General features: G+C 35.7%; 1 protein-coding gene across 1 annotated transcript; it reads right to left on the reverse strand.

The window, feature by feature from the left end:
• Nucleotides 1–6,328: 6,328 nt before the first annotated feature.
• On the reverse strand, nt 6,329–10,603 carry NHLH2 (nescient helix-loop-helix 2). Its single transcript, XM_044072940.1, has 2 exons — nt 9,747–10,603; nt 6,329–8,109 (listed from the first exon to the last, which is right to left on the reverse strand). Exon 2 carries the CDS (start codon nt 8,084–8,086, stop codon nt 7,718–7,720), a length of 369 nt encoding a protein of 122 aa, XP_043928875.1. The 5' UTR covers nt 8,087–8,109; nt 9,747–10,603; the 3' UTR covers nt 6,329–7,717.
• Between the last annotated feature and the right edge of the window lie 8,475 nt (nt 10,604–19,078).

Raw genomic sequence — 19,078 nt, forward strand, 5'->3', positions numbered from 1 at the left:
ATACACAACTATCTATGCACTAAGCTTAACCTAAACCCTAACCCTAAGGTCCGCCACTATTGCACATTCACCTAACCCGCGCCCTAACCCTAACTCACTTAACTCACCCCTAACCCTACAGTCTGTCACTATCGCACACTCACCTAACCCATGCCCTAACCCTAACTCACTTAATTCTCCCCTAACCCCACACTTACCTTAACATGTCAGTGTTCTCAGCGTCGGGATTTTCAACTGTTGATCATCTCCATTGTTGATCTTCCGGTGTCGGTGTTCTTGTCATCGGCGTTTTGCAGTTTCAGCATTATCAGGTAGACCTATATATATATATATATATATATATATATATATATATATACATACATGTACACACACACACACACACACACACACACACACACACATATATATGGTTTCCTTCATTTTATATCAAGTTGCATGTTGTCCGTCATTGTTTAGTCAATCACAGATAATCAACAAAGATGTACCAGATTCCTGTCATAGTGGAGAAGAGATTGAGCCCTTTTCACGTTCTTTTGTGATCTTGGAGTTGGTATATATAAGTAGGAAGTCCCACACACACACATGGTGAGTACCAAAGTGTTCACCCCCCACCCCACCCCATGAAAATCGTTGTTTTTTTAGTTTCTATGCTCCAGGATTATGTCCTGGAGCATGGCTGGTTTGCTGTCAATATTTTGTCGTGTTATATTGCCCTGTTATTTGTGACAAAACATCCCAGCCCTAATGTCCTCTACATAGTGCTTTTTACAGGAATGATTTATATATTACAAAAAGCAAATGCTCAAGCTTTCCCATTGCTTGATCCCTTTTGTCAGAAGCTTATGATAGCGTCTCTCAGAGTGTTCACTGAACATCAGCACACCTCTTCATTTAAAATACCAGTGCAGAGCCAGCAAGCAGTATCATATTCTCTCTCTTTATTTTTTCTGCTGCACAGCCTGTCAGTCCTTTACATAGCCAGTCGTTATTGAACTGGCATTAAAATATATCCTGGTACTTCCTGGGCAAAAGGAGGCTAGTAAAATAAAAGAATAACGGCCTTAATGAATAAAGTAAAATTTGTAAATAAAAAATATAAAATAAAAAGCTTGTAATAGTAAGTGAAAGTAAGATCACAACTTTGGTTTTGCAAGATGTAACATCAAAGAAAAAAGCTGCGTCACTCATGCCGTCAAAAGTTGTTACATTGTAACTTTGGAGGTAATCACTGTTTATCTTGACCGGACCCATGATGGAGAGGGCTACTGAGAGGTGGCTTCATCAAGTCTCCCGGAATTATGAAGACTCAGGTGATAGACAGTGAGACAATAGCCAAGGCAAAGAAAAAAAACAGAATTTCCACCATGCCTCTTAGTCAGCTAACAACATCCACCTGTACTTATGCTGATATAGTGGTATCATTACATTATTCTTGCTCTTAACACTTTTTTATTCACTTGATAACCAGGTCAACCCACTAGATACCAGTGCTCCTTTTCAGGGAAGACACAGGAACATTCTCTGGTTAAGTGACTTGCTCAGAGTCACACATCAGACAAATGGAGGCGGAAGGAATCAAACTGCATACTTTTGATTATGGGAAGCAGTTATCCTCTATGGTAATTACAAGACTTCAGTCAACTTATAACACCAACCCAAATCTAACTCTTTTACAATGACTGGATGGTTAAAACATTTATTTGCCTAGCAATGGAAGTATATACAGCCCCTCATCATTTTCAGTACATTAATCAATTACTACAGTTTTCTGGACAAAAAGGTATTGCATGCTATATCACAGCATTTATCCATACGTGAATGTGAACATCACAATCTCCCATTTGTAATTTCTAAACTTTTTGCTTATATAATATTAAATGTATCCTTCTTGTTCCAGGTTGTGGTTAAAAGGGTCTCCTGACCATCCAATCACTTTAGTTAACTAATCGTGAAATAAATAAATAAACTGTGCTATACACTGTATAATTTCTACAAAGAAGACAGTGATGCCTGTATTCATGGAGTGTAGACAGCCAACACCAAAGTTAAAGACATGTAGATAGGTGCATGTGTGAATGGGTGTGCCTTATTTGAAGGGTGGCCATCGGGCTGGCAACTCGGCACCGTAAAAAATCCACTGCCAATCATTAGCGGATCAGAGTTCCGCTGTGGAAACCCCTAACTGGGAAAAGCCGAAAGACATTACTAGACAGCCAACACTGATATGTGACATTAGAATCAGTAGTGCTAGTTGGTAGAGAGGTCACATAATGCCTTCAATAGTGCTGCACCTCTGACTTTCCACTATCTTCTTCTCATCCAAGCGTTTGTAATGCAGGAAATTTTGCACCAGCCAGAGACGCATGTGTGAACTGCGGTTTCCTTGCTGCATGCTGAGCCATTTAAAGCATTAACAAGTTACATATGAAGCAGGCCAGGACACACTTGCATTTTAATCTTGATGGCCCTGTCTTTGTGTCTGTCTTACACTTACATAGATCCCTGATCTGGGTTACATTCAATACATGAGACAGACCAGCACAATAATCAGTGACAAAGACTGAAAGAATGTGGGACATAAGCCCAAAAACAGGGACAGATTTTAAATGTTCAGGTTTTGCATTAACATGCAGAAGGAAAATCAGATGCTTGTCATTATTTAGTTACTGCAATCCTCAATAATTTGCCAGAAGTTTTGCAAGAAAGAGACAAAAACTATGATGCAAAATCAGGATAGTCTACAAACTCAGTATCAGGTAAGAGCTATAGGCAAGGGCTATACAAGCATAGCAGCAGTAAGTTTACAAGTCTGGATGTGATTGTTTCCAATTAACTGTCTGTCTTTCTGTCTATCTATCTATTGGACATGCCTGTCTAGCTAGTAAGTTAGGGACTACTGCAAATGCCCAAGTATGAGGCATGCAAAGATTGCTGTAGCACAGCCAGGGACTCTGGCTTCCTTTGATGTTCATGACTGATGGCTTGCTATCAAACTCGAATACCTGTTTGTGCAAGGTTTGACAGCTGTGCTGCATCACACCTGAACAGAGAAGCTATCTTTGAGCAAAATAAGTCCAGCAGCCACTGGGAGGAAGTGGAGGTCTGGGAGTATAGATACAGTTTAAGAAAGCAAGCAGGAGTGGGATTTAGCTTTAGGGAGAGGGTAGCTTAAGGTATAGGGAGTTGAAGGGGAGGTTTAGGGTTAGGAAGTGGTCAGGTACTTTAGTTTTAGAGTGGGGGATGGAGTTTTAGATTTAGGGAGCAATTGGGAACTTTAGGTTTCAAGCTATGGACCTGGTGGGAGTTTTAGGGTTATAGAGCTGTGCAGTAAAGTAGTGCCAAGTGGTGAAAGGGCTAGGCAATTAACTAGGAATGGGCTAGTGGGAGTTAGGGTGCTTGCCAATTAGAACAAGTGGCATGAGCAGGTTTGTTGCAGGCTACTAGCATGTGAGCACTTATAGCAGACCCGGCTGTTTACCAGTTAAGCTATTTTTCTTTGTGTTTCGACATCTTAGGAAGGGCTATACAAGCTCAGTATGTGCAACAGATCTGGACTGCAGTACTCCAGCCTTTCATTGCAGATGGGATAAATAAATGTGTCATTGTATCACAACTGTTCTTGTAGCTTGCTGGAAAATAACGTTGTATACTGGAAGCTGTACCCATGCAACAATGAATGAAAATTGTGATGTTTGGTGTTTCTTGGCATCCATTCTCCCATGTATATATAATTTATTTAAATTTATGAAGCATCTATATGGTATAATTTATATTATTTAGTGATTATATTAAACATACCAAAAAAGACAAGCCTATAATACAATATACTGACTTACAATTTGCTCATAGTATTATTATTAGTGAATCACCAATATTTATGGTACATATTAAGATAACTGCCTGGAAATGTAGAACTGGCTAATTAAAGTTTTAGCTAGTCCATAGGAAAAAAAGTAGAATCTGTCATAATAAATAATTATCTGGCTATATAAGCCTGAAATTAAAGAGCTCAATTTAGTAATTGTTTTCAAAGAAATGCAGTACCATGTAATTTATTGAAATGCATTATAATTTACCAGTGCTGCTTTCAAAATGAAATAGTCAGTCACCTTTCTGCATGTAGATCTCATGCCGAGAATTTACACAATGCACTTTTCGGTATAACTCATTCTTTTATTTGACAAAAACTCTTGCTACATCTTATATTTGCTGTATTACCAAATCTGAAAAATGCAATTTATATTTAAGTATTCCCAGGTACCTCCTACAGATACTTTTTGTATAACATGCATCTAAAAATCCCCAGGAAAGAATTTATTTTCTGTGCATGAAAACATTTACTTCTGTGCTTCTTACGAGATCAAAGTGGATTGACTGCATCTATTTGTCTCAAGATTATTAATGCTTTATCCTCCCCTCCACCTTTCATATTCTGAATGATAATTACTCCCTTCAGCTGTAATTATGCACAGTGCCATCATTTCTCTCCATTTAATTTCCTTGATAATCTTGTATAATGCCAACCACTATGAAATATAGCTGTGGCAAATTTCATTCTGTCTTAGACAGCTTAGCCCTTTATTCTCAGGAGAACTAGAAGGCTGTTTCCTATAAGTTCAATACAAGCATTTATACCTGTTTGTATTATATAATTTCCTTACACCTGATTACGTTTGTGTATCCTTCTTCTGTTGAACATGTATGCAACACGTTGAGTGTCATTTGTCTTTTTATTAATCATGTTGTGTTTTTTTTTTTAAATGTAAACATTCTTTCCCTTCTATTGACTTGTACTGTAAGCTGATGTCTTTAACAAATAAACTATTATTTCCTTGAATTATTAAATTGTTTCTTCTGACAGGTGTATTATTTGACTGGTGTATCTTTATTTTACTCCTAACACAAATTAACAACTTTCTCATTTTAACTCATTCTATAAATAATAAACAATTCTTTGTTATAAATACTGTCTTCTCTTTTAGAAAGATAAAACTCTACAATTATTTTTAAGTATGTTTTAAAACTGTTGTATTTTTCATGAACATATAGAGATGTCTGTTGTATTTTTTATGATTATTTTGTTAAAGCTGCTGTACCCTAGCATACACTATAATTTTAAAAATCAAGGTAATAATTTCCTTTGTATAGCAAAATAGACAGGTCATCCTAAATTTAACTATACCCATAAAAAACAACATTATATATGGACTTATTTAGACTATAATGCATGCTAGTTTATTAATTTGATCATGTCTTGAAAACTTATTAGTTAAGAAAATGTATTGATATAACCATTTGTTGTTAGATGCTTGAAAGTACCATACTGAATGTTTACTGTTCCTGCATTTTGTTTCCAGTTTGTCAACAGTTTTATTTTAAATGGCAGGAGGAATTCCTGTTTATTTTTTCACATCTACACCAGTCTGATGTCATGCTTTCTTCCTCCTGTTTAATTTTTTATTCCCCTCCCCAAATCTTTTTCCCAGAGGAGGTGACAGACGGTCCTGTAATTTAGTTCCATTCGCTCGACTGGAGCAACACCTGCCCACCTCCCTAGGGAAAAGAATATTTTATCACAAAACAATACAGAGAGCCAAAGAAAAATCACATCCAGAGATACTAAATGCAGAAAGAAAACCTATGGCATATCTATGGGAGTTCCATATTAGACACACCCATGTACTCCTTCAAAATAAAGAATCAAGAAACGTAGAATGTCTTCTAAACTGTGGCTTGATTTTATGTACACTATATATATATATATATATATATATATATATATATATATTTTTTTTTTTTCCCCTATAGTGACCCACCTAGGAAAGCACACCTCTAAACATAAAGTCTGCATTTCTTGTTTTGGTTCTGTACTATAGAGCTATTGTCATTTGACAAAATTTGTGAAATTTAAGAGAACTAACTATTGTGGAAGTTTATCCCTACCTGAAAGCTTTCACAAAAACATGAGTGTATTTTCTTAAAAATACCTACTTGGTAGCAATCAATGATAAGGTTAAAGGCAGAAATGGAGAAGATTAACTGCACTACTTTTTAAAGCTGGACGAACATTCATCATGTCAAACAAAAATACTGCATCTGCAAAAGCTGAATTCTTAGTCTAAGGATTATAATAATGGCAAATCTGCAAACAAAGATAAAGTGCTATTTCTGTTCCAAAGGGAAAACTTTCAAATCCACACTGCCTGTCATTTCTTCAAGAAGTAGTCTGGTTTAGTTTGTTGAATGTCAGTAAGTCTGTTATATAATCTGTAATGCACGTTTAAACACAGCTACAGCTGCAAGAGGCAATACAAGAAAGTAGCACTCAGAGTTTACATATTTATTTATATTCAAAACAGTGCACCATTCATGAATAAATATGAAAAATGTCTCAGTTAGAAACCAGATTTATCTATTTTCACTACAAAATATTGCGTATATAAAGCAACAAAGACACAATAGAAACCCTGAAAAAGACTAATATCTTTGGATAGCAGATATGTTTGTTTCCACTACAAAATGCACTTCTTTTTTAAAGAGATTCACACCAAATAACAAGAAACTTGCAAAAATCATTTTTGGTTGTAACAAAGGGAGATAGTTCTAGAATTTCAGGAATAAAATTCTAATAAATTCTTCCAAAATTCAGAGAAACAGTCTGCCCTGTATTGGTTTGACAGTGTCTGACAAAATATACATAAAAGAATAACATGTTCTAAAACTCTCTACCCCAATATTGGTGTGCTATTCTCAAGCTCACAGAAAAAAAGTATCCAGACTAGACAAGTAAATTTACAAAATATAGTTTAGAACAGAAAAACAAATCCAGATACAAGTGCAATATAAGAGCCAAAATATCACTTTGTTATACTTTCAACAAACACCAAAAGAGACATAAACAGTTTACAGTAAAGGTGTAAACACTTGACCATATTAACAAATTGGCACAAATTATTCAAAACTACTATTAAAAATAAATACATTCATAAAAATAAGTTGAAAAATTATATAAATAAATAATATTATCATTTTACCTGTAGCCTTAAGACATTTTAAGGTCACAATTAGATGTTTTTGGATAAAAAGGGGCACTTGTCAGCCTTCTATTTGTTCATTATTTTATAGTCCTTACCTTAGAGTACCAACAGTTTAAGCTGAATTTACTACGTCTGCCTGAAAAGTATTACACATATCTGCCTGCAAAATATTTAGTTTTTGCTCTTTACATTCAATGAACAATTTATACAAGTTTTTTCTTGGTTATTCTGCCATTTGTGCCATTTTGTATTTTCCATTTTCATATTTAAAATTCTAAGAGGCAACATTTCCACGTACATTTTAAAATATGAATTTTAGTGTGGTAACATTCTATTAGTGAAATAGTTTTGAACCATACACCAAATAGCATTTACTAGTTTGTATTCATTATTTCCTAGAGATAGTGAGTACGCAGTCTCATCATCTGTTGATTTAAGTCTTGATTTGTTTGCTTTCATTATATAACAGATCAACTACATACTAAGTGCAAGGGCAAACTTCAATTCTATATAAATATCCAAGTGCTTTGTTAGCATTTGATTTTTAATTACATGACAAAATTTCATGAATGAGATGTATGCTGTACCAACAGAGTACAAAACATAAATATTTTGCAGGTTATTTCTTTGTCCAGATTTCTCTTTTAATTTAATTTGTGTATATATTTTATGTGACTCTAAACATCCAGTACATGGTTAAGATATGAGATATAGCATATAGCTAACCTGAGAATTTCAATTTTGGATAATTTTTTGTCAGGGGGGAGGGTAGGCAACAGTTTCCTCAGTTCTGCAAAAGCTACATTGAAAGCCTCAACTCTAATCCGTTCTCTCGTTGCATGAGCAGAGCGATACTTGGCTGTAGCCCGTCTCCTTCTGCGCTTCTCTTCTCGACTAAGTTGCTGAGGATGTGCTATTTTGCCTTTTCCATCTCCTTCCAAAGTCTCAAAATCAGAAACACAACCCACTTTTACTTCATTAACCATTGACTCAGGGTCAGACTGTGAAGGGTGATCTGAGTCGGGCTGGTCTGGGCTCAGCATCATTTTTACGAAACAGTGTAAAGTCTCTAGGGAAAAGGAAACATTATAAATTATCAGGTTTAAATTTAGGATGATATATACATATATGCATTAAGCAGTGTAAATGCAAACAGATTATCTGCTCATGTGTGGAAGGAACAAGATGCTGTACTGAGAATGCACCTGTAGTTCTATGAAGGTAGATAATAAAATATAGCAAAGTGTACTAGGAAAGTATTTTTCAGAATGATAGCTGTATAGAATTCTGTACCAGTTACACAACATGCATCCTATCAATAAATGCCATGTAAAACAAACACTATTTTTTTTTAAATAAAACGAGGAAAAGTTGAGCAATAACCATGTAAATTATATTAAAACAGAACTCAAACAGACATGCACTAGGAATTTAAGTCTGAAACAAAGGTATTATTTACTTTCCGTGTTTACACCAACCATATAAAAATAATAAAAATAAAAAATAAATGAAAAAGCTTCACTTTTTTTCAGTTTGAACTGAAATAATGTATATGAAACAGGCTTTATTGTGAAAATGTAATGATATTAAGATGCATATAGGTTTTTCCAAAGAGAGAAGAAAGGATCCAGTCATCACATGGAAAGGAATATAAACAAAGCAGCACCTTAGTTTATGCAAGAAATCATAAAAAATAATTAAAGCTAACATACAGCAATGAAAATACAGCACAGAATATACATATTGAAAGGGTATAATGCATATTTAAACCAATTTTACACTAAAATCAGAAAGAAAATACAAAACAATTATGAAGAAGCTGGATTTTTTTTCAGGGCCTACAAGCTAAGGTTCTACATGCAAATATATACACTATATATGTCCTAACTATAGTCAAAACATGCTAAAATGGTAGGAAAACATAAATAAAGGCAATAAGTGCATGTAAATGTTATATTCAAGATACCAAAACAGCATTGTAAAATATAAAAAAAGAAAATGCACATATATTTAATATGTGTAATGTGTGCAACATTTCTTATAGACCCTACCAAAACTGAAAATACTGAATTTTATCTATAGGGAATAACAAATACATTAAAGTTGATCACTGATTTTACTAGATGTAAAATCCAAACTTAAAACAGCACAAGTATGTGTGTGTGTGTGTGTGTATGTGTGTGTGTGTGTGTGTGTGTGTGTGTGTGTGTATCAGTCTGTTTGAACAGTCTATGCAATGTTTTCAGGTCTAAGATTTTAAAATAGATAAACGGTAAGTTTGTATTTAACAAACATGAATCATATACTCAGTTGCACAAAATAATGATTTTAAAATGCATTTATGAAGTTAATTTTACTTTAGTAGAAGAGAATCTGAATATTAATGTGAGCATATATATATATGTATATATATATATATATATATATATATATATATATATATATATATATTTTTTAGATTTCACTGGTAAAACAAGCAATGCACTAGTTTATCAGATATTTCACTGGTAAATCAAAACTCTGCACCAGTATATATGTGGCTGATTCAGTCATTAGTATTATTAAAGACATTTTTGTTTTGTAAAATTTGCACTAACACTTTATATACAGCACAGTTATTTTGCAGATTTAATAAAACCTTAGCCTTATTGCTGCATTTTGCTACCACAGAAATATAGACAGAAATCAAATTCTACCAGCACTTACCTCTAATTATGTTCAAATAAATTATTTCTGTGCAATGAAAATATTTAAAGTCCTTAAATAAGATTCCAGCAAATGAACTCAATCCCAAAATGTAACTTTCAAATTAGGGGTTTAGTCTTTTTGTTTTGTTTACTTGAAAACATATTTTACATCCGTTATTTGTGTGCTTTTTATTCTTCGGGTTCTGTAGAAAAAAAGTCTAATACAAAGGTATTTTATTGTCTGATAATTCACCTGATTAAAAACTGAATATTGATCTGTAGTCCAGGGATTACAAATCTCCACAAGAAACTAAAATATGTGATTGAGATTTTTGGCAAACATGATATCTCTTCAAGTATCTGGACATAGCATTAATGATCCCATACAGATAAAATCTTGTAGATGAAAAGATTTTTTTTCTTATTCAGATGGAAGCAGCAAAGATGGTGGTGGTGATAAGATGTAGTTTTTGTCAGGCTGTCTCCCGTTTGCTAAACCATTTAACAAGAAGATGTACAGATAAGAGCTTACAGCATGATTTCCCTTTGAAAGCAAAAGGCATCCAGTTGAAATTTAGAGATAAGGCTTTATGTAGTTGATGTCTCTTCTTCTACCACTACAAAATAAAAATTAATCAGATGCTGGATAAGGTCACAGAATAATTGTTCTCAAAGAATCTTCCTTTAAGGTTCAGTCTGAATGACTGCCCACCTCCTTTTTCACAGTATCTCTGAAAGAAGCCTGAAGATGTCATCAAAGATAATGTCTTCCAAAACTAATGTTCCTTGTTACTGCTATCAATACCGTAAAATTAAGGACGGGAGCAGAATGATATGTTGTGTTTCCTTTCTCTCCTGGTACCAATGAATTCAGCCTTGAGATGGTGTAAGAGATAAGGGGTGGGAAGGGGCTGGAATATCTAATAAATTGATATTTAATGGGAGATCCTATTGGACAGAAACCTGGATATGAGTCACTTAATTGGGCCTGACATCTGTCACAGTGTGGGAGTTTTCACAGCCCAAACATTTCAGCAGATCATATTCCCACTGAATGTGTGTCACAAAATATAACTGTCTGAAAACAGCTTGCAGCATATAGCATATTCCCAACTCTATAGACAAACTCAAAATGGATTTCCAAAGTGCATATCAGAATTTAAACATATATCCAATATGTGATCTATAAAACTATTCTCAGTTATTAGTAATTTGCCCTCCTAGCTCAGCCCAAAGCAAATTACTCACAATAATACACTCTAATGTTCATTCGTACAACAGGTATTATAAAAAGCAAGTCACATAAAACAAATCTGCTGAGAAACCTCAGAATTTTAACATGACTCATAAAGTTGTATATTTAGTTTGTTGTACCTCATGGTTAGGATAATATCTACATATTCTCACATTCACATACACATACTAACTATACATACATATGTACATGTGTGTGTATGTTTTTTGTGCTTGAATGTGTGCATATACACATATTACTGGCACACATATTTATTCACATATAGTCACAAAAATACACACACATGCACATACATACACACAAACGTAACATGCTTGACTAGATGAAATTCCAGGTTGGCATGTTGACTGAAACACTCCCAACACAATTCACTGTGGTGTGGGATAAAACATTATCCTGTCAGTGTCCATCTGCTGACAACTTTCACTGGCAGCAATCTCTAAAAGAAAGCAGAGTTAGGTTTCTAGGTGTAGAGCCAGGCTACATATGAACACGTCATGCCCTGTCTCTCAATTGTCCCTGATTTTGCAGAACATATCTGATTTTGTCTTATATCATTGTTTTATCCCTCATATTGTTTTTTTTTTTTTTCTGGAAAATCACCGAGGATCATAGTCAGCTAAAAATGCCAAATGGAGTTTTAAACTTTTTGTCAGAAAATGCATATTTATGCAAAACATTTTGTTCTATTAACATTTTAAGTGAATTAGAGTAAAATGTAATAGTTGTCTGTAATTTGTGGTCTTTATCCCTCCCTACTTTATTTTTGGCTTTGCTCAGAATTCTTAAGCAAATAAGTTGAGAGGTATGCTATATGCTGCTCAAAGACATTGCTGTCAGGGATGCAAAATACCGACTTTAACAACAACAAAAAAAAACAGAAATACAGAAATACTTGTTCCTTCCAATAAAATGTTGACATAAAAATTATACCAGCAAGTTCTTCTATAACAAAAAACATGTCTGAAGAAGTAATATCCTAAGTGAAGCACTCTGTGTGCAGTTAAGTATGAATGTTGCTCTACAATGATGTACTGTACCATTTCGATCCATATTTGGTGATATGTTCATGCATAGTCAAATGAAAATGAGCCAGGAACAGTTAAGTTTGCAGGAGCAAAGGAGTTACCTTGACATCGCTTACACTGTTCCATCCCTGCCATTGTAAATAAATATTTCCAATTATTATCAAATGCAGTAAATGAGTGTTAGGATACACTGCATACCTGTATATTCTTTTGCTAGTTTAGTATGTGCTAGTTCCAAGGTTTCCCCAAGTTCTAATACTTGTCAGCAGTGGATTCTGGTCTATATAGTTAAGTATCTATTATTATCCTTTGTTAACAGGGTTAGTTCCACTAGGCTAGTAGCCTGTTTTCAGGGAAGACCTCAGGTGGTATTTATACTACTAGGAGAAATTTGGCCACGGCATCAGGGAACTTCCTCTACTCTTTTTGATAGGTGCAGTGGGATGTTTAACATCCACCTGAGCTACCACCAACTCAGGCAGATGGGTCCCTGGTTTAATGTCTGGTATGAAGGATGACACACTCAGGAGTGCAGTACCCATCTATCTGGAGTGGGAATACAACACACAGCCTTCTGCACCAGAGGTGAGTGACCTGTTGCACCACTGACAAGGGGCATGTTAAATCTCCTTTAAAGAATAAGACAATGTAAACTTTGAAGGTTAATGCGTGATGGTGCAAAACACAAGGTGAAGACTGGAGAAGGGTCAGAAAAGCATTTCATTTTTATATCTCATATTAGTTAACTACTGCACTTCTTACATCCACCAAATGTTTCAAAAGGTGTTATTCACCTAAAACAGCATGCTGATAATCAATATCTAAGCTCTACAGAATAGATTTTCAACATTAGCTGAAGTAATTTCTAAAAAAGTTTAGAAATGAGTGATGCATCTGTAAATATTATCTCTTTTCTGTTCATTCAGTTACACCCAGGAACTCATCATTTGTGTGCTTTAATGACACGGTCAAAATCTTCAGTACATAATGGACACACAAATCTAATGTAGAACTGAACTGCGAGGAATAAGTACTGTAAGATCAACATGTTGTCTTAAAGCCCTTTTTCACAGAAGTTCTGAGCCAGAAGCATTTTTCACTGTGAATTTTGCATGTGATTCTTAGTACTATACCAACAAGTGAAATTAATGAAAAGTGATACACCATATGACCTTTGTCTTTCAAGTCACATGTGATAAATAATGCCTACAAACTGGTAAGATGTTGAAGATTAGGCCTTTTATAAAGAGGCACAAATCATTTTAAAGTGGGATAGAAAATTAATTACATATTTTGATTGTTTAGGTTTGACTGCCACGTGTAACAGTTTGTGTGTGTGTGTGTGTGTGTGTGTGTGTGTGTGTGTGTGTGTGTGTGTGTGTGTGTGTGTGTGTGTGTGTGTGTGTGTGTGTGTGTGTGTGTGTGTGTGTGTGTGTGTGTGTGTGTGTGTGTGTGTGTGTGTGTGTGTGTGTGTGTGTGTGTGTGTGTGTGTGTGTGTGTGTGTCTGCGCGTGTGTGCATGTGTGCGTGTGTCACTGTATACTCAATGGGCTGGTGCCACATCAAGAATTAATTTCTGTGATGTGGGCAATTTGACTACTGGGAAAGGATCTATTTCCTCTAAAAACATAAAATGGATTAACTGAGTAATTGGAAGATGAATGCAGCTAATTTGTATATTTTTAGAGTTCCTTCTTTGTAGTGCTTTCATAGCTATCTTTATTTAACTTATTGTGTGTGAGTGTGGGAGCACGCACATGTGTGTGTGTGTGTGTGTGTGTGTGTGTGCGTGCACGTTCTCTTGCATGCGCACATGCACATACATACGTGCTTTTCTTGATTGTGTTGATTATAAATAATCTACCTACTTATCCTTTTGGTCCAATGCATTTAGTTTTAAAACCTTTCTTAAGTTACACCAACTATTATAGATATTAGATTCAGAGGCATGTTGTTGTTTATGCAATGCACAGATGGAATGGATGAAAAAAATTACTTTGTGCTACCATGTCTGATATGACTAAAGAGACACTCAGTTGCTGTGGTAAATACTAATGAGAGGCTATTAAGCAAAACAGCAGTACTAAAGGAGCAGCTTGTGCACTTCCCCATCAAACTGAGCAAAAATAGGGGCTCCACCACGGCGGTGATTTAAAGAGGAAGAAGCTCACACACACACACACACACACACACACACACACACACACACACACACACACACACACACACACACACACACACACACACATATATTCATATATACACACATACTTACATACATACACAAACACATGCGCGCAAGCACACACACACACACACACACACACACACACACACACACACACACACACACAAACAAATGAGTACACACATACACACACACACACACACACACACACACACACACGCACACACACACACACACACACACACACACACACACACACACACACACACACACACACACACACACACACACACACAGCATTTTTGTTGTGTGGTCTTTATTTATTTATTCATTTGTTCATTTATTTATTTTTATTTATTGCCACATAAACTGGCCAAGCAACCCTTTTAGCCCCAACCCAAGACCATAGCCCTAAGCAAGTAACATTGCCCGCTTATATGAAAAAACATAGGTACAGTATATAGGCTTTTTGCAAATAGATATTGCACACCAGAGTAATCATGTTATAATGCTGGAAGAATTTGATCTTTATTAGGAAATTAAATGGGATAATGGAACACATGACACTTTACCCACAGTCAAGAATGCAGCTGCATATATATTTTTTTGTTAAGTAGGTTTTGAGATGTTTTCTGAAAATACCAAACAAGAAGTGCCCAGCTTATGATGGAGAGACACAGGGAGATAAATTATCTCAAACTACCTACACTTTTCTCTTTAGTATGTGTATATATATATATATATATATATATATATATATATATATATATATATATATATATATATATATATATATATATATATATATATATATATATATAAGGATCTACTTTAGATCAACGAATTTACCTTTCACTGTACTCAAAACTGCGCAACGACTTCAACAAAATTCCATTTCTATGAAGCCTCGGATAACTGACACAGTGTTACAAGGTAAAGAACCACTTGTCCACTAGGGTCAACTTTGTCCTTTTCCCCATTGTAGTGCAATCTCAGATTTGGATATTTAGTTAATGGGGTGTGGGGGACGCAGCCCCCACATGGTGATCAGAGGTTTCATAGAAATGGACTTCCGTTGAAGTCGTCTCGCAGTTTTGAGTTTCGATGAAAGGTAAATTTGTTGATCTACAGTAGACCCATATACATATCTTGGCACATTTAAGAATTTATGCCACACATCTGTGCCTTAAGCTTCCTAAATGTTGTCTCTTCTCTAGAATGAAAGAAAAAGAACATTGTTTTGTTTTTATCACTTTAATGATATCACTGGTTTATTCCATGAAATTCACCTTTTATTACTATATCAAATCAGAGTAGGTGTTATACTAGTCAAGTGGCAGGCAAGCAGGATGTAGACATGTTATAGAGGACTAGACTCTGACAGCTGAAATTGCCTCTTGGGATGCAGAAGATCAACTCACTACTGGGGGAGGAATAAGATCTTGTGTAACAGGTAGGAAAATCCCAGTTAGATATAGCTGGTCTTTCCTCTACACAGAGCATTGTTTCAGAGACAGGGTAATAGAAATCTGAGGCAGTAACATGGAGCTGTGGCTAAAATGTGGTCAGAGCTTATCATGACAATAGCCATAGCAGCAGTAGATGAACATGGAATTTGAGGGAAGCTGTTATGTGAATGAAATATGTTTCCCGTGCAGTGCTAGCAGAGATTTCTTCATGTTTGACTGATATGTACTGACACATAAAACATACAAAATAAAAACTGGATATAAAAACAAAAAGCAAAATCTGAGTCCAAAGGACAACAACACAGCCAAACTTAATATTCAAAACCATGTTTAATACGATGTTAGCACTTTCATTTTTAAACTTTAAAAACTTCTTCAGACATAATTTAAAAACAGAATACTTCTGAAATATCGAAGAGAGGAAATGCATGCGATCACTAGCCCCAGATGAAAATTTTAAAGAAATAGCCTCATATTATGTATATACTTAAAATGGTTTATGTTTAAAAATTGCAAGCAATAATAAACCATGCAAAAATCAGCACCATAAACCTAAAAAAATTCAGACAGCCTATATATATATATTGTCTAAGTAGTTTTAAAGTACATTCCCATCTAAACACATGTATTCTACTCATAAAGTTAAGAAATAAATAAAAAACCTTTGAATTCTTTTCATCTATCAAATGTTTTTAACTTTAATATGGTGGCTATTCTAACTGCTTCATTAAATCCTGGGTGTCTATAAGCTTCAAGTCGCAATTACCATATTACCTCCTGTCTCTCCAAATATACCGACCAAGTACCTCCCCTCGGATTCCTCTCCACCTTTTCTAACACACTAAATTTAAAAGTGTGTTCAAGGAAGTTCTCCAAGTGTCTAAAAAGAGCATTGGTTGTCTTTTTCTTCCTTATGTCATACGTGTGCTCATAAATGTGATTACGCAATCTTCGTTTGTTTTTTCCTACATAAAAACCTTTACAGTTTAGGCATTGAGCCCCATAAATCCCCCCACAGTGTCACAGTTATACCTCCCCTTGATCTTTGATAGCCGTTCCTATAATTATTATACTGTCTCTCTTCAAAACATATTTACACATACTAAATCGCCACACTTAGTCATTCTTGGATGAATAACCTTTTTAATTACTTTTCTTTCCGCCATGTTTTTTATATTCATCCCCTTCTATAAATAATGGAGGGCTCACTTCCCAATACATTTAATATACTAATGTTATCACAAAAAATATTATATATATAATATATTTTTTTTGCATAATCCACTTAATTTTAGAACTATCCCTATAAATGCAGTCACCAGTGCATTTGTGTAGTTCTTAAGTCACTATTCTGGTCAGCAGTTGTTCTGTCAACTACCCCCTGTCATGCCAATATAGGTTTTTAATACCCTGTCTCCCTTTTAAAATGGACATCATCAATTAACTCATGTACTATTAGATGGGGGTAACATCCACGGTGGTGCAGTGGTAGCATTGTTGCCTCACAGCAAGAGGTTCTCCCATTCGATTCTCGGCTGGAGTGCGGGGAGTGCCTTCTGTGTGGAGTCTGCATGTTCTCCCCATTGTTGGGTGGGCATTCAAAGACATGCGTAAATTGGTGTGCCTTCATTGAAGGTTGAACGTCGAGCTGGCACCTTGGCGTTCGTCAAAATCTACTGCCAATTATTAGCGGACTGGAGTTCCGCTGTGGCGACCCCTAACCAGGAAAAGCCGAAAGACAACAACAACAAGCATTAGATGGGGGTAACCCCTTCTGTTGAACATCTTTGCCAATGTTTCACATTCCTTTAAAAAAAATAATTATATACATAATATGAGGATATGTCTTTAAATTTTTCATCTGGAACTAGTGATCACATGACTTGTCTCTCTTTGATATTTAAGAAGTATTCTGTGTTTAAAACTATGTCTGAAGACGTTTTTAAAGTTTAAAAATGAAAGTCCTAACATCGTATTAAACGTGGTTTTGAATATTAAGTTTGGCTGTGTTGTTGTCCTTTGGACTCGGCTTTTATTTTTTGTTTTTATGTACTGACATATAAAACAGACAGCAGTTGCAGCAGTTGTTAAAAGAAAGGCCACTTGAGAAGACGTTGGCAAGGCAATAGAGAATGATGCTTAGATTGCTTCGCTATTGCTCTAGCAAACAAACCTGTGACTCAAGAAGAGGGTGGCAGTCTGCCCAGATAATTCTCAGCAAGGGTGCAACAATGTTGACATTGACTGGGGACACTGCAGATCCATGAAACAAACATATTTAGCAACTCATGAACCCAGTGGACATTCTTTTCTTTGACAAGGCAGCACCAAGAGCAAATTGATGAAGCTGAGTCCATTGTATAGATGAAGCCAGTATGGCAATTAAACAGGTCTGTGGAGATAAGGCAACAGGAGTGCATGAGATCCAGCTGAAAATGCAGAATGCCCTAGATATTGCTCAGGTGGTTAATACACCTTACCAATGCTGCACAGAAGGCTAAAACTTTACCACTAGGAAAAAATGGGGAGATGATCTCCATTTATATGAAGGTAGGTTCCACCAGCAGAGAGGTCATAACCCTAAGACTCCCTGGGAAAGCCTATGCCAGGGTGATGTAAAGAGACTTCATCTAATAGCCGTGCCTTTAATTTCAAAGGAGCAGTACAGATTCAGTCCTGGTTATCAATCACCGGATCAGGACTTTGTCCTTGTACAGATATAGGACAGGTCATGTCAGTTTACCAGTCACAGTCTGCACATGGTTGATCAGAATATAGACTGGAATGTCTTGCAAAAGGTGCAAGAAGAGGACTGCTGAGTGCAACTCTTTCACTCCATTTGTAGCAGGAGAGTCATGTCTGCATCTTGATGTTAACTCGTGCGTGGTCAAGACACTTCGGCAAGAGTATGTCTTATCTCCACTCATGTTTGTGATTTTCAAAGAAGGGATTTTGAGGAGGAGTCAAGGACTGATGCATATTCATATTGGGAATAGGAAAGTTACATCACTGTTGCCTACAGACAATATGCTCTTTTTGCCCATAGCTAGCGATGAGATCCAGCCTACCTAGGAGTGTGTAGTGGATGGAATGAAATTCAGTATGCCCAAATCATGGTTCTGCACTGCAAGATTAAATTCTTTTCTGTTGGTAAGAGAGGGAAGTGGTGGAGATTTAGTATCCCAAAATGTCATTCAAGAGTGAGGGTAGAGGAGAATGATTTAAAGGAGATGAGTGCAGCCGTCACATGCCTGCATACTTTATAATAGATGTGGTGGTAAAGTAAGAGTTAAGTTCTAAGATAAAGCTCTCAATTAACCATTCATTGCATGTTGTCAGTGGCTGAACAGGTGTCACACTCGACTTTGGTGCTAAAAGATCAGAAGGCTGTGGGATCTATTCCTACACCAGG

Source organism: Protopterus annectens, chromosome 5.part1, assembly GCF_019279795.1.
Source record: "Protopterus annectens isolate FY-2018-M chromosome 5.part1, PAN1.0, whole genome shotgun sequence".
Lineage (NCBI taxonomy): Eukaryota > Metazoa > Chordata > Ceratodontiformes > Protopteridae > Protopterus > Protopterus annectens.